General features: G+C 41.7%; 1 protein-coding gene across 1 annotated transcript in view; it reads left to right on the top strand.

The window, feature by feature from the left end:
* LOC149216328 (phosphatidylinositol 3-kinase, root isoform-like) overlaps window positions 1-27855 on the top strand; it is a 477313-nt gene that overhangs the window by 176107 nt on the left and 273351 nt on the right. Inside the window, exon 8 of the mRNA XM_089392772.1 lies at window positions 24163-24310. Coding sequence (XP_089248898.1) covers window positions 24163-24310 — 148 coding nt within the window. The remainder of the gene's footprint in view (window positions 1-24162; window positions 24311-27855) is intronic.

Genomic DNA, 27855 nt, shown 5'->3' with positions numbered 1-27855 from the left:
GAAATTTCGCCTAGAAATGACTTAATTAGATTATTAGTCAGTTTTTAAATATTTCTGAAGTCTAAACTTAGGGAATATGACTAATTAATCAAAATTAATTAAGTCAAGGTGTGAATGTTCTAGAAACTCATACGGATCGACATCAAGTTAATCCTAGCCATCGATTAAGATCTAATCTTGGCCGTTGAAGTCTCAACCAAGGATTATAAGAAGAAGTCGATGGGGCTTGAAGAAATCACTTGTGAGGTTCAATTTCACTGGTAGATCGATTTCCAAAGTAGCAACAGTCAGTTGTCGGAGAGACAGTCAGAGAGATCGAAGTAGTGTGAGGGGCAGGGGCAATGATCTGGAGGAAAGATTTTCCAGCTTCGGAGAGGCAATAGCAAGAGGGTTGAGTTATCCCAGAGAGGCTGCATTGAGGGACAACTCAGTTGTCTTAGCGAGGCACTTCGATTTGGAGGAAGGAAAACTCGTTCTCAGTTCCAGAGGCTGGGTAGAAGTCCTAGAGGGTTGGAGGGACGATTTCCTCAACATCCAAGGGCAGATCGACTTCATCAAAGCCCAGTTCGAGGCAAGCTATCTAGCCAACTATGTAGAGCAGCGCAGAGGCTGATGCAAAGCTTTAGGAGGCCGAGTTTGATAGGCAGAGCTGTGTCAGAGATTGCTTGTGGGAGAAGGTAATTCCCTTCAGTATTTTGCCCAGATTTTCCTTCTGTTTGGATTGTCAATTGGGCATCCATAGATGTACTTAGATTTCACTGCTGCATAATAAAATAAAACCCTCACTGCTGCACCGATTTTCCCAAGTTCATTTTTTCCAGGGACATTTGTCCAAAAATAGTTGTGTTATTTTATGTGTGTGTGCTAGCATTTCTTCCAGTTTTTATTTCTTTCGCAGTTTATTTGTCTAGGTTGCAGTGTGATTGATTCAGTATTTGCTGTAGCAAACAGTAAATAAATTGTTAAAGTTAATTAACAATTAGGAGAATTATTTCTAGTTGCTGCAATAGGAATTTGGTGACTGATTTTTCACAGGAAGGTACAACCTCCCGACTATGCGTTGCAAATCTAAACCCTACACATACTCTGAAAATTTGGAAGGCCCAAATTTCTACTGCAACAACTAATTAAGTTCCTAAAATTTGTTAATTATTGAACAAATTATTTACTGCTTCCTACAGTAAATATGGAAAATAATACATTGCAACCTTCACCAATTAAAATTATATGTGGAAACAAGTAATTGAGCAAGAAAGAAATACACAACACATTACACAATTATTTTTGGACAAATGTCCGCGGAAAAACCCAATGTGGGAAAATCGGTGCAACAGCTGAGGGTTTGTATTATTAAGCAATAGTTTTCTGAATACAATCTTTGGATGCCTTGCTAGCTATCCAATATAGAGAATATTACTGACAAAAGATTAGTGAGAAATACCTCACACTAGCACTGCTGATCCCGACTGTTTCAAACAAAGAATGGCTTGTCCCTTGGTTCCTCTACGTTGCCTCTGCGCAGTCACTGCGTAGGCCCAATGTCACAGCTTCTTGGGACAACGTCACCCCTTCTGTTGATCGATTTTCCTCTGAGACTTTGTTTGTCCTCCCGGTCTCACTCCCCATATTCCGGCTTTAGAAATTGACCTCTTAAGCGCAAATACGAATCTCCACAAGGCTTTGCGCTGCCTCTGCGTTAGCCTATGCTGCCCAACATAGCCTTTGCACTTCCTCTCCTGGATCTCTCTCTGCCTCCACTGCTGAGTATTCCCAAATAAGGAGAAATCTCCATCCGGAATTATCCCTACCCCTCACTACAAGAAATCACTTCAAACTTCTCTCTGGCTACTGCTGCATTGTCCTTTTCAGCGATTCGATCGCTGATCTCCCACTCGATGTGCCTTCCAAATGCCCATCAAGCCTCCTCTTAGAATCATTCTGTTGAGAACCAATGACCCAAATTAGATTCTAATCAATGGCTCAAATCATTTTGGCTTGATCCTTGTCTTCTTCTAGAAGTTTCACCCACAGTTAGATTAATACCCATTAATTATTTTAATTCCCTAAGTTTAGACTTAGGCACCCATTAAAAATAATTAATTATTTTAATAAAACTAATTCCAGGTGGAATTTCCCAAAATGATTTCTGGGTATTGTGGAATACATGTGTCGTAGCCTCCCTTAGAATTTTGAGGCTTAAAGCACATTTGATGCTACTAGAAATCAACACATATGAACCTCTGGCTCCTTTGCCCGTATTGCCTTGCTTCAACAAGCACTAATGCTTGAAACACATGGCAACTCGAAACTCTTCCCCTTGGGACTGCCACTCACGAAAATACTCCCACATGGGCATTTTGTCCTGATTCTATTGCTCCGTAGTCTCGATTGTTAGTTTCTGTAGCATCAGAGGTGTTCTAGTCTCGAAACTTTGTGGAGAGGCCAAAACACATGTAATCTCCTTAACCCAAAAATTGTTTTGGAAATTTCACCTAGAAGTGTCTCAATTAGATTATTAGCCATTTTTAAAATATTTCTTAAGTCTAAACTTAGGGAACATGGTTAATTAATCAATATTAATTGAGATGACATGTGAATCATCTGGAAAATCACATAGATCGACTCCAATATGATCCTGGCCCTTGATTAAGATTTAATCTTGGCCGTTGGTGTCCCAACAAAAGATTATATGAAGAAGTCAATGTGTAGATGGAGGATATGTTAGTGGAGTTCGATTTCCTTGGCAGTTCAATTTCCATAGAGCAAAAACAGTTGTCGGAAATCTAGAAAAGAAAGCAGAGACAGAGAGTAGTGACAATGAGTCTGGAGGAAAGTTTTTCCAGATCCAGAGAGCACATAACAGAGAGGAAAAAGAACCACAGTGAGGTTGATGCAGGGACTGCGCAAAAGCCTCTAGAGGCAGTTTGATTTTTCTGGAGAGAAGCTGAGTTTTAGTTCCAGAGGTTGGGAAAGGGTTCCAGAAGGTTGAAGAGACGGTTTCTCAGCGAATGGTAGATAGGATGGCTACATGATGAACTCATTGAAGCTATGCGTGTGAAGGGACTGCGCAAGAGTGACGTAGGCTTGCACAAACTAGTTTGGACGACTCACTTGGAGCTGCAGTGAGAGCCCGAATTTGCCTATCGGGTGAGGAAAATTTCTCACTAGATTTTTGCCATTATTCTTCCATGTAGGATTGCCAGATTTCAACATCCAAATTGTACTCGGAATTTCTCTGTTGCATAATAATAAAAACCCTCAACTGCTGCACCGATTTTCCTAAGTTGGGGTTTTCCGGGGACATTTGTCCAAAAATAACTGTGTTAATATTTTATGTGTGCGCTAGAATTTTCTCGGTTTCCAACACTATTTTCTTCCACAGTTTATTTGTGAAGGTTGCAATGTGATTCATTTGGTATTTTCCATAGCAGATAAATTGTAAATTGATTAAAAATTAGAAGAATTAATTCCAGTTGCTGCAATAGGATTTCAGTATTTGAAAATTTCACACCGGTAAACATGAATGTGGGTATAGTAGCCCTCGTGGGCCCATTGTAAATGTGAGGGTGGCTATGAGGAGTATGAACATCAAATTGGTGGGATGCCCTAGAGCTCTCTCCCACAACGATCTCCCTGTTAGTTTTTGGTAACATTGAAAGTGCTCTAGCCTTGAAAATTGGGGAAGAGGCTAAGACACATGAGTTCTAAAGAACCCAACAACCGTTTGGTGAAATTCCACCCAGATTGTCTTTTATTAAAATAATTAATATTTTTAATGGGGTTAAAATTAAAATATTAATGGGTATTAATTAAAATATGGGTGAGAATAATCTAGAACGCAGATAAAGTCATGTTTTAATCTTAGCCGCTGATTAGAGACTTCATCTTGGTCGTTGAAGTCTCAACAGGAAAAGTATAAGATGGAGGCTTGGGGTTCATTTGGAAAGACACATAGAGAGAACGAATTGATCTAGAATTTGATTCCTAGGGCAGGGTTTGCTAAGGATTTCGAATTAAGTGATCATTCTGCAGCAGAGGGGCAGTGAGAATCCGGGAGAAGGACTTTCCGAAGAATACTGATAGAGAGGCGGAGAGAGCTTGCAGAGGCAGTGCAGTAGCCGAGAGCACTAATGCTGGGCCAGTCTGGGCCCACGTAGTCTTGATGAAGAGCCAGAAGGGCTAGCGCAGAGTAAAAAAGCTATCTGTCACGCAGAAGTTGTAACTATTGGAACCGCTGGGAAAGCTAACCCAAAGGGCAGAAGTCGGAATTGCCGGGAACTGCTGGAACAACCAGGAAAGTTGACGCCAAGGGCATAAGTCGAAATTGCTGGGAGCAGTTGGAACTGTTGGGAACTGCCAGAACAACCGAGATAACTGACGTAGAGGGCAAAAGAGGTGACGCAGGATTGATGCAGAGCCTGAAAGGCTGACGCAAGATCTACACAGAAATAGATGGGTTAACTAGTCTTGTGCCAGATCAACTGGAATTTTGTGAGGTGAAGTGAGGTAAAACTCACCCGGATTTTCCGCCAGTATTTTCTCTGTAAAGGATTGGTAGATGAGCATCCTAGATATGTATTCAGATATTTCTCCTCCATAATAATAAAACCCTCAGAGCTGTTGCACCGGTTTTCCTGCATTGGGTTTTTCTAGGGACTATTGTGTCCAAAAATAAGTGTCCTATGTATCTTGTTCTTTGCTCTATTTTCTGTTTCATTAGATCAAATATTTAATTAGTGTAGGCTACAAAAGTAATTTACTTCAGTATTCAGAAGAATAACTTGATGAAGTAATTTAAAATTCAAGTAGGTGAAGTAGATTCATATTTGCTGCAGTAGGGGTTCCTTGAGGATTAGGAATTTTCACATGGTATTAGAGCATTCATTTTGAAATAGGGAAGAGCAGATCCAGTGCTGAGTAGTGAGTCCGAAAGCTGCACTTGGCAGCAGTTCGAATCCCCTTGGAGGGATTGCGCAATCCTTGCCGGGAAGTTGATTTGAGAAAATCTCTCTCTGAGTGAGTCGATAGAGGTACGATTTCTGAATCGTGAGCTTGCCGAGGCAGAGGGAGTGGCGCAAAGCCTCAGCGCAGTGCTTGAAGGGTGCAGTTTTTGCTGAGGCAAAAATCCGCTAGAAAGGAACGAAGACACGTAGAAGTGGAATTTTCTCCTAGGAGAAATTTCTGCCAGAAAGTTCAAATTTCTCACTTGCTGGGTAGTTGTGCTAAGCAGTGATCAGAGGAGTTAGTTCGACAGTTGGGTGAGATGGCATCGCACGGGCTTAGAGATTAGGACATGTTGGATGTAGCCTCCAACTATGTCATATGGAAGACCAAATTTTTTGTTGTTATGGAGGAATATGATCTTGAGGCCTACATCAAAAGTGTTGTAGCTGTTCTTGCTAACAACGATCAGAAGAAATACAAGGCCAAGCAAGGAAAGGCAAAGAGGTTGATTCTCAATGGAGTTCGAGATCATGTGGTCTCACACTTGCGGGGCAAGGATACAACCCAGGAGATGTGGGAAGCCTTGTCGTCTCTGTATGAAGGCTCTTCCGAACAAGGAAAGATGTATTTAGAGCAGAAGTTGCATTGGACTTTGATGCATAAGGGAGAAGGGGTGAACCTCTATCTTCAATGTCTTCAGAACACTAGGGACCAACTTGCTGTAGTGGGGTACACTCAGCCAACCGCAATGGTGAGGATAGTCCTGAATGGAGTCTCGGATGAATGGCAAGGTTTCTTCCAAAGCATATCGGGCAGAGAAAAACTGCCTTCATGGGAGGATATGTGGATGGCTCTTCAACAGGAGTTAAGGAGGGACCTAGTGAAGGTCAACCTCAGTGGTAACATTGGGAGTGGCACAAAGATGGAGGAGGAGGAAAACGCAACTCTAACATCGAAGGGACAACAGAAGCCGAAGCAAAAGGAGGACATTTCGAAGGTGAAATGTTTCAGTTGTGGCGAGATGGTCTACTATGCATCCCAATGTCGTTTGAAGAAAAGGGACAAGGATGAGAAACATGACCCTAAGGCTGCTTAAACAAAGATTGACAAAGTTGAGTATGCCATGAGTGCCCATGCATCTCCAGGAGGGAGATGGGGCGATATTGAGTTGTGGTCGTGAGGACTACATGTGGGCAAAATCCTTGAGGAGTTCACCTCTTGGATCAATTTCTAGCTACGGGAGCCCAAGATTCAACAGTAGCGAGATGGACTTAGTGTTAGGTGATGTAGTGGAGCGTTTGGAGGATAGATGTAGTAGCTTGGGACCAAAGATTGATCAACACAAAGCAAGGTTCGCAGCATTGTAGTTGGCAGAGTGCAGGAGTCAGCAGTAGCGCAAAAGATTTAGAGGGTCAAAATCAGCAGCAGTTAGATTCCAACATTCATTGTATTATGTTGAACATAGTTAAGTTCAACTAGTTTTGGATGTTTTTCAGTTGCTTTTCTCAGCAACTGAGATGCAGTACGAATGCAGTGTTAGCAGTGGCAATTCTAGTAGCATAGTAGATGCAGTGTTTGAGAGGGAGCCTTCTTGCTCATCGATGTACCATCAGCCCAATGCGATGGAGCCTTCTTGCTCCTCGATGTACCATATCCCAGATAAAGTGGTACCTGATGTCTATATGCTTGGAGCGATCATAGAACACTGGATTCCTCAACAATTGAATCCCCCTCTGGTTGTCACAGAAGATCACGGTGGTATCTAGCATGTGTCCAAACAACTCACTAAAGAGCTTCCTCAACCAGGCAGCGTAACACAAGATCATACTCATAGCTATGTATTCGGTCTCAGCAATGCTCAAAGAAACCGACTTCTGCTTCCTGCTCATCCAGGATATCGAAGCAGAACCCAAAGAGAACGAGCATCCAGAAGTGCTCTTGCGATCCTCCACACTGTCTGCCGATTCAACATTCGAATAGTCATGTAGCTCCACATTTCCGGCAGTGTATCTCAATCCATGAGAGATTGTGCCCCGAAGATATCTCAAAAGATTCTTGGCACCAATCTAGTGAGGCTCAACCATATATGAGCTTCAACATGCTAACGACAAAACATATATCCGGACGGGAGTTCACCAAGAACATCAATGCTAGAATGAGTTTATGAAACTCAGAGGCATTTCCCAAATCAGGTTCGGCATCACTACCACATAACTTCTGAAAGTTAAGCTCCATCGAGGTAGTCACGGGCTTGCAGTTTACCATTCCAAATCTGGAATACAACTCCCTTTTACTTTTGCAAATGAGAGGGTCTGCACCTGTCAGAAAGAGGTCGTCCTCATAAGGTGCTAATATGAGAGGTCTATCATCCACAACCTTCAAGAAATGGTTTGGAGCGGCTTCACTCCTAGCGAATCTCAGCTTCATCAGACAACTATCAATCCTCTCATATCAAGCCCAACGTTTTTGCTCTAAGACATAGAGAGCCTTCTTCCACTTGCATACTTGAGATTCCCAATCATGAATCTCAAACCCCTCAGGTTTTTCCACATCTGAGGTCTTGCTACATGAGGGGAATGGTCCCCTTGTAAGTTTTCCTTCGGTGCATCTCAAACATGTGCCTTCATGCTCTTCTAGAATTCAGGCATCCCTGTCACCATTTGACTCGCATCGTATAGGGCCCCATAATAAGCAGACCTTCGATGCTATAGAAGAGATGTGTCAACTGACATGGTCCCGACTCCCTAATGGACTTCTTGCAACTTGATACAAATTGCCAACCCTGAACCCAAGAATAAAATATCTTGAAAAATTCTTTTTTTTTTTTTTTCAAACATGTACCTTTTCATCGATGAATGCCACCTTGAAACCTTTGACTTCCATTGCCGAAATGGACACCATGTTCTTCTTGAGAGTAGGTACATAAAGAACTTCTTGTTAATGAATCGTGCTACCCTTATTTAATTGAAGGGTAGCATTCCCTACACCCTTTCCGGGATAGGTGGCATTGACTCCAAGTGTAATCTCCACGATTGTTTCCTTCTCTATCAAAGTAGAGAGAGCTTCCTTCTATCCGATGAATTGCCTTGAAGCACTACTATCAATAAGCCAGATTCCCAAAGAGTCTGGAGGAGAAGTAGTGGAGAGGGCCAATATAAGATAATACTTCTTTAGCTTATCAAAAACAAAATTTGATTCTTCATACATGGAGTTCCTTGCTTTCTTTGAAGTGTCGGCCATTTCCTTGATGACTTGCATTACCTGTCATTCCTCTGATCATTAAAGATGTCCTTGGAATGATTGTTATCATCATCAAGTGATGTGTCCCTACCATTCAGACACTCTTTCACATAATGGCCAAAATTATTGCAAGAAAGGCATCTGCCTTTCCTTCCACCCTTAGATGCTTCCGCTGTACCACTCAAATAATATTCTCTGCTGCGATTTCACCCTTCGTGAATTTGAAGGAGATGAGGAACCCATTGAGCCTTTTTTTCCTTTCCAACTGTCTTCGGTGATTGCTCTTCCACTCTTGGTTGGGCTTTGTCTTCACCTCAGCTTTGATACCATGTTAATTTTAGGTATGTTCTATGCTGGGAGAAAATTTACTTCAATTTTCCATATTAGCTCAATATCAATTCCAGATTAGCAATCACATTTAGCATGATAGTAAAATGCAGATAGAACATAAACATAAATTGTAGAAAACAAGCCAAGAAAAGAAGACACAAGATGTGGCACCAGCCAGAGACAAACCCCAATGTGGGGAAACCCTTGATCAATTCTTCTTATGTTCTTCAATAGTTCAGCAGAGAGAGAGATAGTACATATACATCAGATGTCAACACTTGGACTTATCAAATATATACATCAGATGTCAACATTTGGACTTATCAAAATAAGGGCAGAGATCTTCTTTACGAAGATAACACATGAGGTAGCTGATCTAAACTCCGGTGAAGACGCACTGCTTCAACTGATCCTACAAGGTGACTCCATCACCATGTTGCACCCATCACTGTGCTGCACCTAATCACTGAGCTGCTCCCATCACAAAGCAATACCTCATCATCAACAAGCCGCTGCAATACCATGCTGCACCATATTGCACCATGCTTCACCCGTCCTCACTGTCACCTATATGCCGTACCACTATCATTGTGCACTATGCTGCACCATTCATCATGCTTCACTTATCATTGCGCTGCACCCAATTACTGAGCTGCTCATCATCACCATTTTGTTGCATCCTTCATGTTGCTGCAACATATTATGCTACTGCTCTCATTCATGCTTGCTTATCATTATGCTGCACATACAACATCCAATATGTTGCAACCATTTATACTTATCAACCTTAGATGCTTGCTATGGCTTGCATCCTAGTAGAGCAGCTAGGCTATGGTTGTTTAGGCTTCTTTCATATTCAGGTAGTAGAGAACTTCTCTAGGACAGCAACCAACATATTGACAGTCCTCTAACAGTCCTCCTTAACTGCCTCTAACAACCCTCCTAACAGTCCTCTTTAACTATGAATAGGTTCCCTCCATGGATTGTGTCTAGGGCACCAACGTGACACATAAGATTGCGGTTTAGGGCCTGCTAAAAGGCCTCCCTTTGCCGCATCCAAACCCTTAATGAATGTGGCCTAGGACAACGTATTAGAGCTGAGGTAAGTGTCCCTTCTTGTTGCGTAATAAGGCCAACATATAGAGTGCTACACAGAACTGTGACTAGGTCTCTTTTAGACCAGCGTGTAGACCTTTCCTCAGGACAGTGGATAAGACACTTCCTTAAGTGCTGCGGCTAGTAGACTGTATTAGTCTATTATGGTCATCTTCATAGGGTCATCCATGACAACGATAGGCTGCAATGTATATTCTTCTAGGACAGAGTTTAGGTCTCTCTGCGTTTAGGGCATGACAACATTAGAACCCTTGTTCCATGACTGCGATTAGGTGGCATCTTCATTAGGCAACGTTAGGGCTTTATTTCCTTACCAGCGTTGGGAGCTAGGGCATCTTCTTTAGGGCTGCGTACATCCTATTGAAGTTTCTAAGTTTACTTAGTTAGAAACCCTCCATGCACTTTATCGGATTTATTCCTACCTACTTGTTATTTTACTTAACAAATTTTTTACAATGTAAATACTTAAAACAAGGTTGCACGAAACGGGGAAATGGGTACGAGTTTCCAAAACAGGCACGAGTATGAAACGTGACCCCCCCAAATTTTGGAAACGGGGAAACGCGAATATATATATATATATATATATATATATATATATATATATATGAGGACATTTAAGAAATATGTGCAATCATAAAGCATATATGGTACATTCTAATTTATTACATTATGATAAACTTGTCAATTGTCAATGCATAAACTTTAAGTCTCTAAATTTACATCACATTTACTCATGAATGATCACATAATGAAAATAGAAATATCCAAAATCAGCCACGAGAAATTTCTAATTTCTTGTCTCGTGCTTGATTAGGGGTCTCCTCCTACATAGTTGAACGACCTTAGTGCTCTTGATTAAATACAAATTTCATACCCTAGTACCCTACATGCTCTTGATTATTGGGAGTCTCCCTTGCATAGAGGGCTTGGTTCTCTTGATTAAATACAAGTTCCATACCCTAGTACATGATAAAAACCAATGGAAACATTGCAATCCCCCTAATCCTGAAAAACAGGTAAGTTTGCTGGATTTTGAGTGAGATCTAAAATTCTACTTTCTCCATATGAAATCCAATGAGGGTGAAACCACTCTCAAATAGGCATCTAGAAGCAACTAGAAGGCATTAGAAAAACCTAATTAAAAATTAAAAGACAAATTAATAAAAAAAAAGTCAAGTTGCATGTGGAAACGGCATCGTACAGCACAGAAACGCGTTTCTAGCCGTACTGGCCACGTTTCCACCTCGAGAAACATGCCAGTATGACCAAAAATGCGTTTCTGGGCCGTACCGTATGCGTTTCCGCGTTTCTTTTCCGTTTCTCCTCCCCTGCCAGCGTTTCCTGTAACTTAGACTGAAAATAAACACTAGTGCATGCTCAACATATTATAGATCATCAACTAAAGGAAATAGAAACAATCACACCATATGACACCATTATTTTTGGACTAATGTCCCTGGAAAAACCCAATGTGGGAAAACCAATGCAACTATTTGAGGGTTTTCTTATAGCAATATCAGAGTAAAATCTGGGTGCTGAAACTGGCCTACCCAACAGAGAATTTCCTTGGCAGTAATACCTCTCAGTTTTTGACAAATCTCTTGGTTGAAACCCCGAATAATCCTTCCGGCAACTACTAAGCACCAATCTGCCCCAGAAACCCAGCGTCAGCCTCTCTCTGGACTGCGTTAGCCCCTCTCTACCCAGCACTGCCCTGCGTCACCTCGGATGGGTCTGCATCAGCCTTAGGAGGCCCTGCATCAGCCCTCTGGCCCTCTGCATCAGCAATGATGGCCTCTTTGAGGCTCTGCGCAACTCCTGACTGCCTCTGCGTGGCCCTGTGTGAGCTTTGGCTGGCTCTGCGTCACTCTCCCCGGCTACTGCGTTGCTTTCCCGGTACTATCTCTGCCTCTTTGTCTCTCTGTACTCGGTGCCCCTCAGCTGTAACTCCCGATCACTAACTCTATCTCTCTTAGCAAACCCCACTCTAGAGAATAGAATAACTGATCACTCTGGTGTGTTCTCCAAGTGACCCTCAAGCCTCCTCTTATACTTTTTTTTGTTGACATATCAACGGTTGAGATTAAGTCCCTAATCAACGACTAATATTAGATTTGGCTTGATCCATGTCTTTTGGACCATTCTAACACAGTTTCATATTAATACACATTAATATTTTATTTTCCCTAAGTTTAGACTTAGGGACTCCATTAAAAATATTAACTATTTTAATATCTCTTGAACTGTTTAGAATCTGCCCAAACCCTTTCTAGGTATTGGAGATCTCATGCTACCCCAAATCAACACTCCCACTTAGCGAGGACTGTGATCTAGCAATACTCCTCACTGAGTATTAATCTGATCATCTGACATCGTCCCTGTGCTGATGCTGGGCCTTCCTGCCCAACATCCTTTGCACTGCTATATCCTGTACTGCTGCCCATAGTTCTGCCACTGCCACTGCTGCATCTATACGACAATTCCCTCTGCGTTAGTGCCTCTACTGGTCCTTTCTCCCAACATTGCGTTCGCACTGCACCTCCTCTCATCATGTTGCATCGTGCTGCCCACTGTTGCACTACAACTTAGTGATTGAGAAGTAAGTAACTGATCTCCCAATCTGACCTCCTTGTTGGGCTAGAGACACCCACTGATGCTGAAGCTCCCTCTGCCGCTGACAAGTGCTCCCTCTCTGACCTCTGCACTGCTGTAACAACTCCCTGCATCTCACGTCGTTGCACACCTCTCTATGCCATCCTGCACTGGTGCAACACTCCCATGCCTCTTAGACTGCTGCAGCCTGCTAGCCTCGCGCTATCTCGGGACTCATGCACTGTAGCTCTCTATGCCGCTCCATCTGCATCCATCTCTACCCACATCAGCCAGTCCTGCTACTCCTCTTCAATGCTCCCGTTGTAAGGTCTAATCCAAGAGGTTGGGCACCTCGAGGATCCTGCCCCTCATCGCTTTTAGTTTGCCTGACTACAGCTTGATGTCTCCCCACTTCCGCTCAAGTGGTGCGTGTGCACTCATGGCACAATCATTGTCTGTCAAAACTTCCTTTTTTGCCCGTGCTGGCGCTGCATTAGTCTCGGAAGACTCTCCCTTATTCTTCTTCCTTGGACACTGGGTTGCATAATGACCCAACTCCCCATAGTGGAAGCACTTGATCTTGGAGAGATCTTTCTTCTTCCGCTTTTTCTGCTTTCCCTCAGATGCTAGGGAAACATCTTCCTCCTCCTGCTTGATTTTGATCCCCTTGCTGCTGCTACCCGTCTTCGACTGTCATCTGATCTCTTCGTGGCGAAGAACTGCCCACATCTCGTCCCAAGGTGGGAGAGTTCCTCTGCCAAGTGTACTCTGGACAAATACCTCTTAGTCTTCTGAGACAGCATTCAGGGCCCTCACCATCAACTCTTGATCCGATGTCGCTTCTATAACAGTCAATTGATCTCGGATCTCATTCAGTCCTCCGAGGAAGGTGTCAATTGACTCTCCCTTCTTCATCTGATACGACCTCAATTGATTCTCGAATAGCATTCTTCTCTACACAGAAGTATGCTGGTACAATTTCTTGAGAGCCTCCCACATCTCAAATGCCGTTTCCTTCTCGGCTATGTGTGGTATTACATGATCCTTGACCCCGTCAAGGATGATGCTCTTGGCCCTCACCATTGCCTCCTCGTACTTGTTATCATTGGGGTCGACTGGGATACCTATTACCTTCAAGGCGAAGTTCTTGACACGATTTCTGTCAAGTACGGATAAGATTTTGGCCTACCAAACTGCGAAGTTCGACGCTCCGTCCAATCTATCCTGCTCTCTTCCTCTGTGTAGTGCCATAATACTCCTCTACTTCCCTCTTGGAAGTTTTCTGTTCGACTCCTCTGAGTCTCTACTTCTCGTCTAGAAGTTCTCTTCTGGACTCCCTCTAAATCCCGATTTCCCTCCTGGAAATCCTTCTGCCGTTGTCGAGATGCCCCCTACTCTGATCGTCTTGTGCAACCGCACCACTGATTTGGATTCCTCGGCTAGAAACCTTCGGTAGCAACTCCTCTTGGCCTTGCTCTGTCAGGTACTGTTCTGACTACAATACCTCACCAGCTCCACTTTGCAATATTCCCATAGCCTTTCTAAACCCCAACAACTTTAAGATGAGAGCTCCTAGGCTCTACACAATCCCGGCACCAACAACCCAGCCTCCTCAGCCAACTGTGTCAGCCCTCCCAGCTACTGCATGGCTCTACGCGAGGCTCTTTTTGCCTTCCTTAGCCTCTACATTGCCTCTTCCTGGTTCACCCTTGATGATGCAGTCACTGCATCACCCTTCCCTTGCTGTTTTGCTAGAAACAATTTCTGTCACCTTGGGACAACTGTTTTCTGTTGCTATTGCTCCACTCGACTGATGTCCTTAGTCCTCCCGTGATCTGTAATCACACTCTGATACCATGTTGAAGTTTCTAAGTTTACTTAGTTAGAAACCCTCCATGCACTTTATCTGATTTATTCCTACCTACTTGTTATTTTACTTAACAAGTTATTTACAATGTAAATCCTCAAAATAGACACTAGTGCATGCTCAACATATTACAGATCAGCAACTAAAGGAAACATAAACAATCACACCATATGACACCATTATTTTTGGACTAATGTCCTCAGAAAAACCCAATGTGAGAAAACCGGTGCAGCTATCTGAGGGTTTTCTTATTAAGCAATATCAGGGTACAACCTGGGTGCCGAAACTGGCCTACACAACAGAGAATTTCCTTAGCAGTAATACCTCGCAGTTTCTGACAAATATCTTGGCTGAAACCTCGGATAATCCTTCCGGTAGCTACTCAGCGCCAATCTGCCTGAGAAACCCTAGCGTCAACCTCTCTCTGGACTGCGTTAGCCCCTCTCTGCCCAGCGCCGGCCCTGCGTTAGCCCTCTGGCCCTCTGTGTCAGCAACGCTGGCTTCTCTGAGGCTTTGCGTAGCTCCCGGCTGCCTCTGCGTGGCCCTGCGTGAGCTCTGGTTGGCTCTGCGTCACTCTCCTTGGATACTGCGCTGCTCTCCCGGCACTATCTCTGTCTCTCTGTACTCAATGCCCCTCAGCTGCAACACCTGATCACTAATTCTATCTCTATTAGCAATCTCCGCTCTAGAGAATAGAATGACTAATCACTTTGGTGTGTTCTCCAAGTGACCTTCAAGCCTCCTCTTGTACTTTTCCTGTCGACATATCAACGATCGAGATTAAGTCCCTAATCAATGGCTAAGATTAGATCTGGTTTGATACATGTTTTTTGGACCATTCTAACACAGTTTCATATTAATACACATTAACATTTTATTTTCCCTAAGTTTAGACTTAGGGACTCCATTGAAAATATTAATTATTTTAATATCTCCTGAACTGTTTAGAATCTGCCCAAACCTTTCTGGGTATTGGAGATCTCATGTGCCCCAACCTCTCCACCAAATTTCGTGGCTAGAGCACATTCGATGCTATCCCAAATCAATAGATCCTTCTTACCCATGGCAACATTCAGATCTAGGGAATCTCTTCATTAGGGCAGCGCTGTCTCTTAGGATCTCTCCTCCCACCAAAACCCAAAGACAAGTGGAGAGGAAGAGATCACAAAAAGAGTGTGTGTTCAAATGAATAGCAAGCCACCTCTTTTTATACTAAAATGTTGAGCACAAGTGGGGGCAATTTGGTTTCTGGCCGACCTTGACGAATTGTGCCATAACACTAATAAATTCATATCTCCATGAATACACGTCGGAATTAGATAATCTTTAGATCAATTCTACACCTCTCGATGAGAGGAATCCAAGAAAAATATTAGCTGCCATAAATAAGATGAGCCACATGGAGTTTGGCCCTAGTTGCCAATTTTAACAAGTACAGTAGCAACAACAACACAGTGTTGGTGGCAGCAACAATGTAGAAAGGAGGTGCTTCAAAAGCAGAGCAACATGTAGGTGGACATTGTTGCTAGAGCACTTTCCTCGCTAAGCAGTGTTAGTTTTTGGTAGCATGAGAAGTGATCTAGCCTTGAAAATTGGTGCAGAGGCTAAGGCACATGAGTTCTAAAGAAACCATAAATCATTTGGTGAAATTCCACTCGAATTGTTTTTTATTAAAATAATTAATATTTTTAATGGGGTTCCTAAGTCTAAACTTAGGAAAATTAAAATATTAATTGGTATTAATTAAAATATGGGTGAGAATGATCTAGAAGGCAGATCAAGTCATGTTTTAATCTTAGCCGTTGATTAAAGACTTGATCTCAACCGTTGAAGTCTGAACAAGAAAAGTATAATAGGGAAGCTTGGGGTTGATCTAGAATTTGATTCCTATGGTAGGGTTTGGTAAGGATTTCGAATTAAGTGATCATTCTACAATAGAGGGGTAGTGAGAATTTGAGAGGAGGACTTTTCGGAGAATATTGACAGAGAGGCAGAGAGAGCTTGTAGAGAGGCAACGCAGTAGCCGGGAGAGCTGACGCTGGGCCAGTCTGGGCCCACGTAGGCTTGACGCAAAGCTAGAAGGGCCAGCACAGAAAAGCTGCCTATCACGCAGAAGCCGAAACTGCCAGAACAGCCGGGAAAGCTGATGCATAGGGCGTAAGACAGAACTGCCAAGAACTACTGGAATTGCCGAAACCGCTGGGAAAGCTGATGGATAGGGCAGAAGTCGGAACTGCCAGGAGCATCTAGAACTTTCGGGAGCAACTGGAACTGCTGGAACAGCCGGGATAGCTGACGCAGAGGGCAGAAGAGGTGAGGCAGGACTAATGCAGAGCCTGAAAGGCTGATGCAGGGCCAATGCAGAAATAGCCGGGGTTAGCCAATCTTGTGCCGGATTAGCCAGAATTCTGCCCGGTGAAGTGAGGTAAAACTCACTCTGCGAGCATTTTCTGTGTAAAGGATTGCTAGATGAGCATCCTAGATATGTATTCAGATATTTCTCCTGCGTAATAATAAAACCCTCAGAGCCACTGCATCGGTTTTCCCGCATTGGGTTTTTCTGGGTACTATTGTGTCCAAAAATAAGTGTGTCCTATGTATCTTGTTCTTTGCTCTGCTTTCTGTTTCATGAGATCAAATATTTAATTAGTGTAGGTTGCAGAAGTAATTTGATTTAGTATTCAGAAGAATAACTTGATTAATGTAATTTAAAAATCAAGTAGGTGAAGTAGATTTAGATTTGCTGCAATAGGGGTTCCTTGAGGATTAGGAATTTTCACACTCCCTGTGAAGCTCTTTGCTGTGATTTTGCTACCTCATCTCCTTCAACACTTCTTTCTGCCCTTTGGCTAACTCACTCAAGGCTTTCAAAAGTTCAGTGAAGGTTGCCTCCTCTTTGCTGTCTGGTTCTCCCATATTTGCTTCCTCTTGCCCCTGCTTACGACCTTTCAAATCAGGCGTAATCTCCAAGTCTCTTTCCATGCTCCTGTACCTATGCCTTCTATAGGTAATGTTTTGCTCGTCTCCCGGCGTCATAGAAAGCTTCTCCCATGGTTGAGCCATGACCGATGCTATGATACCAGTGTAATATTCCTACTCGGAATTAACAGTGATATTCAAGCAAAAACACCATATGCAAACACAAAATTCAACATGCAATTAAAAACCCAAAAAATTGCCCAAAAGCTATTCCAAACTGAGCCATTTTATTAATATGTCAAGGAGAGTACAAATGTATGGAGTAGTTGCACCTAGGGTTTCAAAGGCAAGCTAGATAAGTCCTAGGTGATGGAATGTGCTGCCCAGATGATAAATGGTACTACTCCTTCAACCCCTGTGCTGGCCTTAATAATTTGTTGCTGCTGGTTGGTAAGTAATTGGGGTTTGACCCCTCTAGACTGCTCATAAAATTTTGTAAAATTATCCCTGGGCTCTCCTCGCTAAACCCACAAAGACCTAGAAAGGGTTGGGCCTAGTTCCACCCTTCTGAAATTACCCCCAATTAGAGCGAGCTCCTCCATTAGCTGCGTAATTCGCACCACTTAGAATTTGGCTGCCAAATCCATCTAAAAGTGCCGTGCAAACCCTCCAACAATTTTCCTTATGACCCCTAGCAAAACTCAACCCCAAACTCCTGGTCAAGCCTCACCCCACAAGTGCTCTCCTCAGTTGACTGTGTAGGCCCAAAGAAGCTCCTTCTGCACATGCCCAGGGAAGAATAATTCGGCCTGGAGAATGGGCACTTGATCAACCCACCAAACCATTGCAAAAATGCTGCTAAATGCCAAGGTGATGCACCCCAAAAGCCTCGAACCAACTTTGTTTGGGACTATCTCTGCTCAAGAATGCGTGGTCCCTTTTCTGCGCCCAGTCTGCTCCAAATGCAACTCGATTTCCCTGTAATGTCTCCCGGAATAGCCCCTCAAGTGTGGCAATGGCTTCCCTTGGGTGGCACTCGAAGGAGGTGAAAATCCCCCTTGAAAATCTTGGTGCTGAACAACACTTTGTAGACTTGGCTCAACATCTCAAGCGTACAAGAGAGTGTGTTTGTCAAATGATCAAAATTCCCCAAATGATATCTTCTCCTCGTATTTATCATTGAGCTCTCTCTCTCCATGTGGGCCCCATACATCAATCGTTTTTCCTTTCTCTCTCTCTCCCCACGTGTGCTTTTCTCCAAGGGGTGCGTATTCCTCTTGGGGTGGCCCCACCTTCCACTAAGAAATCGTTTTGCCTTCTTTTTTTTCCAATGTTGGAGTCTTCCCAAATCAAAAATGCCAAGTGGGGTCCTCCTAAACCACTTTTTTTAAGTCTATGATGGCAAAAATTCAAAATTGGCAAAGTTAGTAATCACTTAGCAATATGGCTAGGTAGGTACTAGGAACATCACACAATGTCATAACCTTCAAAGGTTGTCACTGCTACCATGTTAATTTTGTTTTTGTTTTTTAAACTTGTAGATTAAATGCCAGAGCAGATTCAAAGTAAAAATGCATGCACAAAAAAATGACACCAGGGTTTATGGTGGACAATAGCCCTTGATAGGGTAAAAACTGAAAACTCATTGAAACTTGTAGATTAAAATGCCAGTGCAAGCCCTAAGTAAACGAACTTGTACACAAAAACGATACCTATGTTTATAGTGGGCAGTGTAAAAACTCCACCTAGAAAGGTCATATTATTCCTATGCGTATTAATGGTACTGTTACTGCTCAAACTAACAGGGGGTCCTTGTGGGGCACTTGCTAGGTCGAGCAACAATGAAGCTAAAGCCCACTGTCACCACAGCTAAAGCTTCCCACTATTTACAGACTTTAATTGATGGGAGGAGACCCGATATATAGAGAATCACTTATGAAGGATAGATTAGCTAAGATGGGTGTGAAGTGATCTCAAGGACCCTTTCCTAGCTAAGGCTCAAGAATAGGACTTGCTTGCTTCTCAAATAAGGTACACAACTTTCTAGGAGAAGGGGATGAGCATTTAGGGCTAGGTTCAAGGTGTATGAATTGCAAAGGATCTTCCAAAACCCTGTATCCTTATTGAACTTGGTTTCCCAAGTGGTTTTTAAAGAATTGACTTTTTGAAGGTATGGGACTACACGTGACCAAGTGGACCCAGGTTAGGTCAAGGAAAAGGAATTTAGCAACCAATTATAGTCTTGACCCAAACAAGGAGGAGAAGGGGACCAAAGAATTGATTTTCAGTTGAAGGTGCAAAACGGTTCCTATGAGGAACTAGCCTAGGGGATCTTAGGGCAAAAACCAATCTTGAGGTTAGGGCTTGAGGTATCTCACAATCCCATTGTAGGAATTTCCTCAAATTTGGAGGAGACCTAGGATAGACACCAATGTAGTTGAGGCCAAGAGATCGAAGCTTTCTTGTGGGTGGTTTGTCAGGAAAGTGATTCCCTAGGAGCCCTAATGTGGCTAGACCTAGAATAGAGGAGAGGTGAAGAAAAATGTTTCTTTGAGTGTTCACCTTTTGGTAGACCAGTGCCTAATCCCTTGGGGAGATTGGAGTCAAGAAGAATATGAAGATAAACTTCGTTTCTAGGTCGAGGAGGCTCTAAGACCAACTTCGCTTGTCATCTAGGGCAAATGAGAGTGACCCTAAAAGCTTTTATACTTCGTTTGCAAGGTGAAGTGGCTTGTCAAGATAAATTTGATTAGAGTATTATCCTTAGGAAAATTCATTCAACATACATGGCCCATACATAGAGATATGCTATATAGAAACATCATTCCATAATTTCACAATAAATGCATGAAACAACTAGCCCTAGTATAGCAAAAATTTCATTTTAAATGCATGTGACAAAATAAAAGAATAATAAGATTAAATTTGTACTTACATGTAAGAGAATATATCCAACCACCAATAAACTTGCCAATCATGAAACTCCAAGACAAGAAAAGACAATCCATACATCAAAATTCATCCATGCTCCAAAAATTTCATCCACTAAGAAGGAATAGCGAAAATCTCAAGAGAGATACAAGTCCAAACGAAGTGATGATGAGAAATGAACTCTCATCATTTGTATTTATACTCTCCTAATGAGTTTGAACTCTCATCATTTGTATTTATACTCTCCTAATGAGTTTGATTTACCTATTTGAGCCTACATTAGCCCATAAAATAAAAATAATGTGCAAATAACTAAGTTTTGCTGACAATCCCACCAAACTAGCTCATAAACAAAATAACAAGCCTCTCAAGAGGTTGAGTAATCAATAATGCATGTCGATGGGCTCTACAAGAGGCCTGATGAAGTCCATAAGTGCCAAAATAATGAATTGGACTCCACATAATAAACTTGTGGTGCTCCCAATGGCTGTAAGAGCACACAAGTGACCTCATGAGTCTTCAAGTGTGTCAAAGATGCTTGTAGACCATCTATAAGGGCTCAGATGATGGTGTAAGCGATGCTACATCAGCATACAAGTCTTGGGTCATTTGCCAAGTGCATGGTACAATTGTGGGGTTGGCTGGGGTAAAGGTGAACAAGGTGCATCTTCCTCGTCTAATAGGTGAATCTCGAGCAATCTCTGAACTTCTCTGGGGATCCATGGAGTGTTGTCTACTGCTATGAAGGCCCATGGCTCTCAACACACACCCTACATGTGCCAATGTAGCCCTTTGGAGGGTCAGGACCCCATATAGGGAGAGCATACCCAGGATGCTACTTGCAATTCTGTATAAGATCCGATGCGTCCCCTCGCCTTCCAATACATCAAGTCATCAAGGAAATTGAGTAGAAGAGCTTACAAACCATGGACAATAGGTGGGGACTTCATAATGGCCTGGCCTTCCATAATGGGCTTTGGCATGTGCTAATGTGTCCAAGCTCGAAATGGGGTTAACCAAGCATCCCATTAGGTGGTTTCTACTTTTAAAGGGGATAATATGTCCAAGGTACATCCTTTAAAAGGTGGTTACATGTGATAAAGAGTTGAATGGAGTAGGGAATGAAAAGGGGTAGCCCTGGGCCACATGCTGGGATACAAGGGTAGCTAGTAAAAGGGAAACCCACAATTGGGTATATAATGTATAGAGGGAGCAATTATGGTACATGAGGTGCCCTGACCTTGATTTTTCCACCCTTCTTGATGTGCCTTTTGCCTTTTATGATTTTTAAATTTTCTTTAATTAATTGCTTGGGGCTCAAGGGGTAAGAGCTTGATGTGTGAGATATAGCAGTTGATACCACCTTTAAGTGCGGGTGGTTCATTGCCCACCAGGGATTGGGACAATCATGGGTTGCTAAATGATAAAGGAGGCTCATCCAAGGCCTTGTAGGAACCAAGGTAATGGCCATGATGATGTGGTAGAGCTCATGTATTGGCTTTTTCCCACATGCTAAATGTGTTTTTTCCGACCAATTTTTGCATTTTATGGTACATTTTCCTGGTTGAATGTGGCCATTTATGGTTTTACTTTTATTTTCAGCTGCATCAACCTTCGGGGCATCATTTCAGACCCAACTTAAGGTGTGGGCAAGGGGAAGGGGAAGGCTAACCCTATGTGGACCCAGTGTAGGGATGTGGATCCAGGTGGGAGGGATGATGAATGGGGTTATAATGAGTGGAATGGGAGTGATATATGTGGATGAGGGAGTGGGACCACACAACCAAAATTAGGTTCTCCCATGAAGTATCATCCCTAAAGCCAAAGGGTCAGTAAAAGAGATCCCACGGGACTAGAATCCAGGGTTAACATACAAAAGGGGCCTCGGGGACAAGAGCACAAACCGAGCCCATTCTTTCCGACGAATCCACACATCAATCCATGCCCAAAAGTGTCCATTATAAGCAAAGTACAATACTCAATTACCAAATGACAAGGCATACCTTTAGGTTCAGGAGGCTCACTTTCAAACATACGATCATGACAGTGTTGAATTTTCTAAGTCTATCCGTTAGAAAATTAATCTTTATTCTGCTGGTTTATGTCTTCTACTTGTAAATTCTGGACAAGTTATTTAATACATTTAAATACCGAAATAAACACAGTACAGTCACAACATCTCAGATCATCAACTGAAAGAAAACAAGCACACAAGTGACACCGTTATTTTTGGATAAATGTCCCCAAAAAAACCCAATGCGGGAAAATCGATGCAACTATTCTGAGGGTTATATTATTATGCAGTCTTTCTAAGTACAACTGGTGCCTAACCGCCTCACCTGATAGAGAAAAATACATTACAACAATACCTCTATATTAGGAAATAGGTATTTAGAAAACCTGTCCCACGAAACCCTCTCCGGCACAACTGAAGCTTAATGTTGGTCTTTCTAGCCACTGCGTCAGCCTCCTGTTGACCTGCGTCAGCCCCAGGACCCTCTGCGTCAGCTCTTTGAGGCACTGCGCAACCTCTGGGACCCTCTACGTGGATGACGTAGTCCCTCAGCTTCTGCACTGTCTTTTCTAGGCTCTGCGTAGCTTGGACTGGCTGCTGCTCTCACTCTCTTTGCTTCTACGCTGGTCTCCCAACACTGTCTCTGCCTTCTGCCTCGTACTCACTGCACCTCGCTGCCGATGACTGATTCAACATTTCTTAGCAACCTCGCTCTAGCAAAATGAATGACTGATCACTTTGGTGTGTTCTCTAACTGACCCTCAAGCCTCTTCTTATACTTTTCTCGTTGGTCCATCAACAGCCGAGATTAAATCTCTAATCAACGGCTAAGATTAGATTTGGCTTGATCCATGACTTTTGGACCCTTCTAACTGAGTTTTATATTAATACCCATTAATATTTTATTTTTCCTAAGTTTAGACTTAGGAACTCCATTAAAAATATTCATTATTTTAATATCTCCCAAACTGGGTACAATTTGTCCAAACCATTTCCGGGTCTTGGAGATCTCATGTGATTTAGCCTCTCCATCAATTTTCATGGCTAGAGCAGATCGAATGCTACCCCAAATCAACAGAAAGATGGGTGAGGGTCCACATGGCTGGCTCAGGTGGCGGAGAAGTGGCGGCACAACGAGCTAGTTGGTGGCTGCAAGGGGCTGCCGGTTGAGGACCATCTTGGAGAATTTTTATTCTCCTAGGGATATCACCCATTAAATGGTGGGTAATAGGTACAAGGTACAAAGGACCACAAATTTAATGTGATATTTTAACTTCCTATCATCATAGAAAGAGGATTCTCTTAGAACCAAAAATAGGCTCCATACATGTGTTCTCAATCTCATTTGTCTCACACGACCAATTGTCCCTTAACCATTACATGGACTCTCATAATCCACACATTGCATGTCTGACACTGTCACACAATGGGTAGGAGTTATATTTCATCAGTTTCATGTAGTGCCATAAACTATAACGAAACATGAGTTGACCACTAGAATCAAATGAAGTAGACAGGATAAGAACTTGAACTAGATTATACTAGCATGCAACTAGGGTCCATAGTAGAGGCTAGAAATGAATTGGGATTGATTTACATCTGAAATTCAGATGTAGTTCCGTTCTATATTGGTGATCATCTTGCAAATCTTACCACTAAAGCTGTTGAAACTTTGGGGATTCTCATCATTAACAGCTTTAAAATACTATAATATCTTGATACTAGTCAGATGGACATAACTTTCTTTTGATAGTTAACTTTATAGTTAGTATCTAAAGTTCAGTTTTCAACCAAAATACAGGTTCACATCAGTGGCTTTCTTTTAGGTTAATTTATTTTGTTTCTGATAGTCTTTTGGCTGTTTTCTCTGCCTGAAGAAAACGGGTATTTTTAGCAATTTTTTATACGAATAAAGTTATAATACTTAAAGGAAGATTTTTAAACTTAGTTTTCATTCAAATCTTTATTTTTTGTTCTAAAGGCATAAGGGTACTTGCTTATAGTATTCACACTCCATGAATCTGATTTTTATGGCTTTGACTTACAAGGAGTGGATGTAAATAGAGTGTTTTAAGTCTTTCTGGTAAAGGTTTTCTTGAAACTTTTCTTCCTGGAAAAGGAGGTCATCTGTTTTCTTCTCTTTAAATTGGAGAATAAAGCAGTATGAAATAAGGAAGTTGTTCACTTATTGTTTATATTTCTGTAGGGAATTATTGAAGATATTGAAGTACCCTCCAACACGCACATTAAGAGGAGATGAAAGGCAACTTCTCTGGAAATTTCGGTTTTCTTTGGTTTCTGAGAAAAGGGCTTTGACAAAGTTTCTTCGTTGCGTTGAGTGGAGTGATGCCCAGGTTGGAAATAATATTTTTGCAGTCTTGCACCGTAGCAGATAATTTTGTAAAAGATTTTATATTAAAAAGGGTGATATTTTACAAGACTAGTTTAATCATAGGTAGATTCTGTCATTTCACTTAACAGTTTTTGTTCCTAACGTAAAGGAGTTATTCTCTGTTACTACACCATACTCTTGTATGTAAGGCTGTTATACTGAAATATCTTGTTTTATATAAATTTTCCTATTTGCGTGCTTTCATTTTGTAAAGTTTCTCAGTCACTAGATAATGCACAGCTCATGGTTCTCACCTTGGTTTCCTGCATAATTTAAAATATGTTAGGGAGTATGTTTACATGTAGGTTAAAGTAATTACCAAGATGTTGAAAATAGTAATGGGAAAATTAGGGTCTCTTATCTCATATTTTTGATGATTTTTGAAAAACAGTGCACAAAACCAGAATGTCATAATTCCACAAAAGACATAATCGAAGAGTTATTTTTCTTGAGGCTTTGATAAGTTTTAAAAAAAGTGTGTTCCTTATCTTGTAGTTGACAGTTCCAAGTTTTCTGTACACTTGTGTTGTGTGTCAACTTCTTGTTGTTCCCTATGAAATAATGAAATGTATGATTAATTATATGATGTATCAAGGTTCTAGGGTTTTGGGATTGAAAGTAATGTTAGTTTGGTGATAAGAGCACAAAACCCCTGTTGAAAAATCTTAAGGGCAATGATTAGTGTGATTTCTCTTTCTTTGATAACTGATTGTGATGTCTTTTTACTCACCGGATTCGTCCTAAACCCCCTGCGATTCCCGAATCCGGCGAATCCGACACGATTCGGTCCGGATTCGTGTCCAAATCACAGGGGCGTGTCGCAATTTTCAGGGGCTTGTCACGATTTTAGGACACGTGTCTGGTTTCCAGGACTCACTAAGCTCAGTGCGGGAAAGAAAAGGGCGTGTTTGCTCATTAATATTTTCATTTGGCAAGTGATTTGTGCTGTTGCTGCAAGGAGTAGAGCATTTTGGCAGCTTCATGATCAAGTCTAGGCCCTAGTATTGATATGCTATTCATGGTAATGTTAAATTCTTAATGTAAAAGTGACATTCTCCTTAATCTTCATTTTCATCCTTTTACTTAAATTTTTAACATTATCATGAAATGACTCAGGATGTTTGAGAGTGGTTCCGGCCTCATTGGATTTCATATGGAGAAAGTAGAATTTTAGATTTCATTCAAAATCCAGCAGACTTATCAGTTTTTTAGGATTTTAGGATTGGGGGATTGCAATGTTTCCATTGAATTTTGTCATGTATTAGGGTATGGAACTCGTATTTAATCAAGAGCACCAAACCAAGAGCTTCTGAATATGTCGCTCCCGCTCCCAAGTAACATTGTTCCTAATGATATGGGTTTGGACACCACTGTTGAGTTGGCATTGGCCAACATGGATCTCAATGATCCAGTGCTAGAGCCTGTTAGATTTGATGACTTAGAGGGGTCAACCTCCATACCAACAGATGTAGAGGCCACTATGGATACAGGGGAGGAGGAGGATGCAGAGGAGAGCAGTGGGGACCATGATGATGGGGACAGTGATGTTGATTCTGATGCTGATTGATGCCTTGAGGCTTGTATACCTATAGTTGTTTTATATTTTCTATTTCTATTTGCCATTGGCATTGCACCAACACTACCTATGTAACACATTTTGATTTGATGACTTAACGAGAAAACTACAATTGTCAGTGTGTTTATCTTACTATCTTGTAGTTGTAAGTTGTCTTTCAGTTATGAATTATGAATCATGATTTAAATTTTTAATAGATTTATCATTTATGCGACCAATACCACTGACATTTATTTGAATTTTGTATGTACTCTGCATGCTAATAGCTATAGATGAAGATCTATGTTTGAAATCAATAAATTTGTATCATTAATTAAAATTTGTGTAAGAAATATGATAATATCTAATTTGTAATATATATATATATATATATATATATATATATATATATATATATATAAAATAATATATAACGTGTCCTAACGTGTCCTGTTCCGGGGGGTCAGCGTGTCCGAATCCGACACCACGAATCTCGAATCCTACGTGTCCCGAATCCCCGTGTCAGGTAACAAGAAGAACAAGAACACAGAATATAGGCTGCAAGCCAGGGCCAAAACCTCTCCTCTTGAGAGTAAAACCCATAAATCTTTTCTCTTCCTTATAGATCCTTCAATTGACGAATTCCAAGGCCTTTTGACCAAGACCAATACCCTCCAAGATGGAATCTCTCTGGATGATATGCTTTCCTTGTCCAAGTTAAAACCAGTCAAATCTCTTCCAGTAGCACAACTTTGACCTCCAGTTGCAAAATTTCGGCCTCCACTGCAGACCAGAAATTTTCGGCCTTCCTGCAGTTGTTGCTGCCACACATGTGGGCTTCTTTTGGCCTCCCAAGACTTCCTAAGACCTTCGCTTGGATTTCTCTGACTTCTGGAGTGTGATGATGGCTTCTTTGACCTTCGCTAGACCTGCTTGCCTTCTCTCCTTCAAGATCGAACTTGTAGAGGAAAACCCTAGATCTGCTGTAGAAACCCTAGCCTTCCTTCGCATGTGTGAGAGAGAAATAGCCCCAAAATAAGCCATGTTCATCCTCTTCCTTCGCTTGGATGAGTGAGTGATGTATGTGCTTCAAGGAGGTCGAGTTTCCTCCTTTATATAGGCTTCCAAAAAGGTGGGCGTGGCTTCTCAAATTAGGCCGACTTGCCAGTTGTCAGGCCGACTTGATCTTGGAGGGTATTTTGACACTTTTAAGGACAAAAATAATTTTCTTTACAAGTGACAATGTGCCCGAAGGGCTCTTCAACTTATGACAATGACTCTTTTGACTACTTGACCTATGACAAACCCTAGAAGCACTCAATGGGTTGCTTGATCTATAAAATGAAAGACTTTGAGCATGAAACCCATGCTCCAAAAAATAATAATAATAATTTTCTTTCATTTTACAATTTACAAGAATCAAAAGTACATTTCATATTTATGAAGATTGAACCTAGTTACACATTTTTCAACAACCCCCAAGATACCACGAAATAGACATGGATACGAATCCGAATTCGATAGGGATCCAAGAGATTTTTGAAAAGCCATGATCCGAATATGGTGGGGAAATTCCACATATTAAAAAGACAATAATATTTTTTTAATTTTCAAAAACATGTTCAAAGTTAAAATTCAAAACCAAGGTTACCTGGGAGTGGGAGCGAAAATGGGGAGTAGGAGCAGAAGCGGGAGCGAGAGCGACATTTTCAAAACTCCCGGTTTGGGAGCGAATCGAGGAGCAAATTTTTATATAATATATATATTTTTATATTTTAATGCATATATGTCAACAAAAGCATGTAGAATGATGAATTAGATATAAAAAGCATAAAAACATAGATTGAACCATATAACATCAGTCATCCAAAAGTTATAATCTTCATCAACGACGTCCACAAGTTAGTAACATACAACATAGTGAGTCTCATGATTCATCAATCTTAAAGTTT

This window comes from Pinus tabuliformis, chromosome 1_1, assembly GCF_031772625.1.
Source record: "Pinus tabuliformis cultivar Carrire ecotype Pingquan chromosome 1_1, CPIR1, whole genome shotgun sequence".
Taxonomy (NCBI): Eukaryota; Viridiplantae; Streptophyta; class Pinopsida; order Pinales; family Pinaceae; genus Pinus; species Pinus tabuliformis.
The sequence above is the reverse complement of the archived record's forward strand: the minus strand, read 5'-3'. Positions and strand labels throughout refer to the sequence as shown.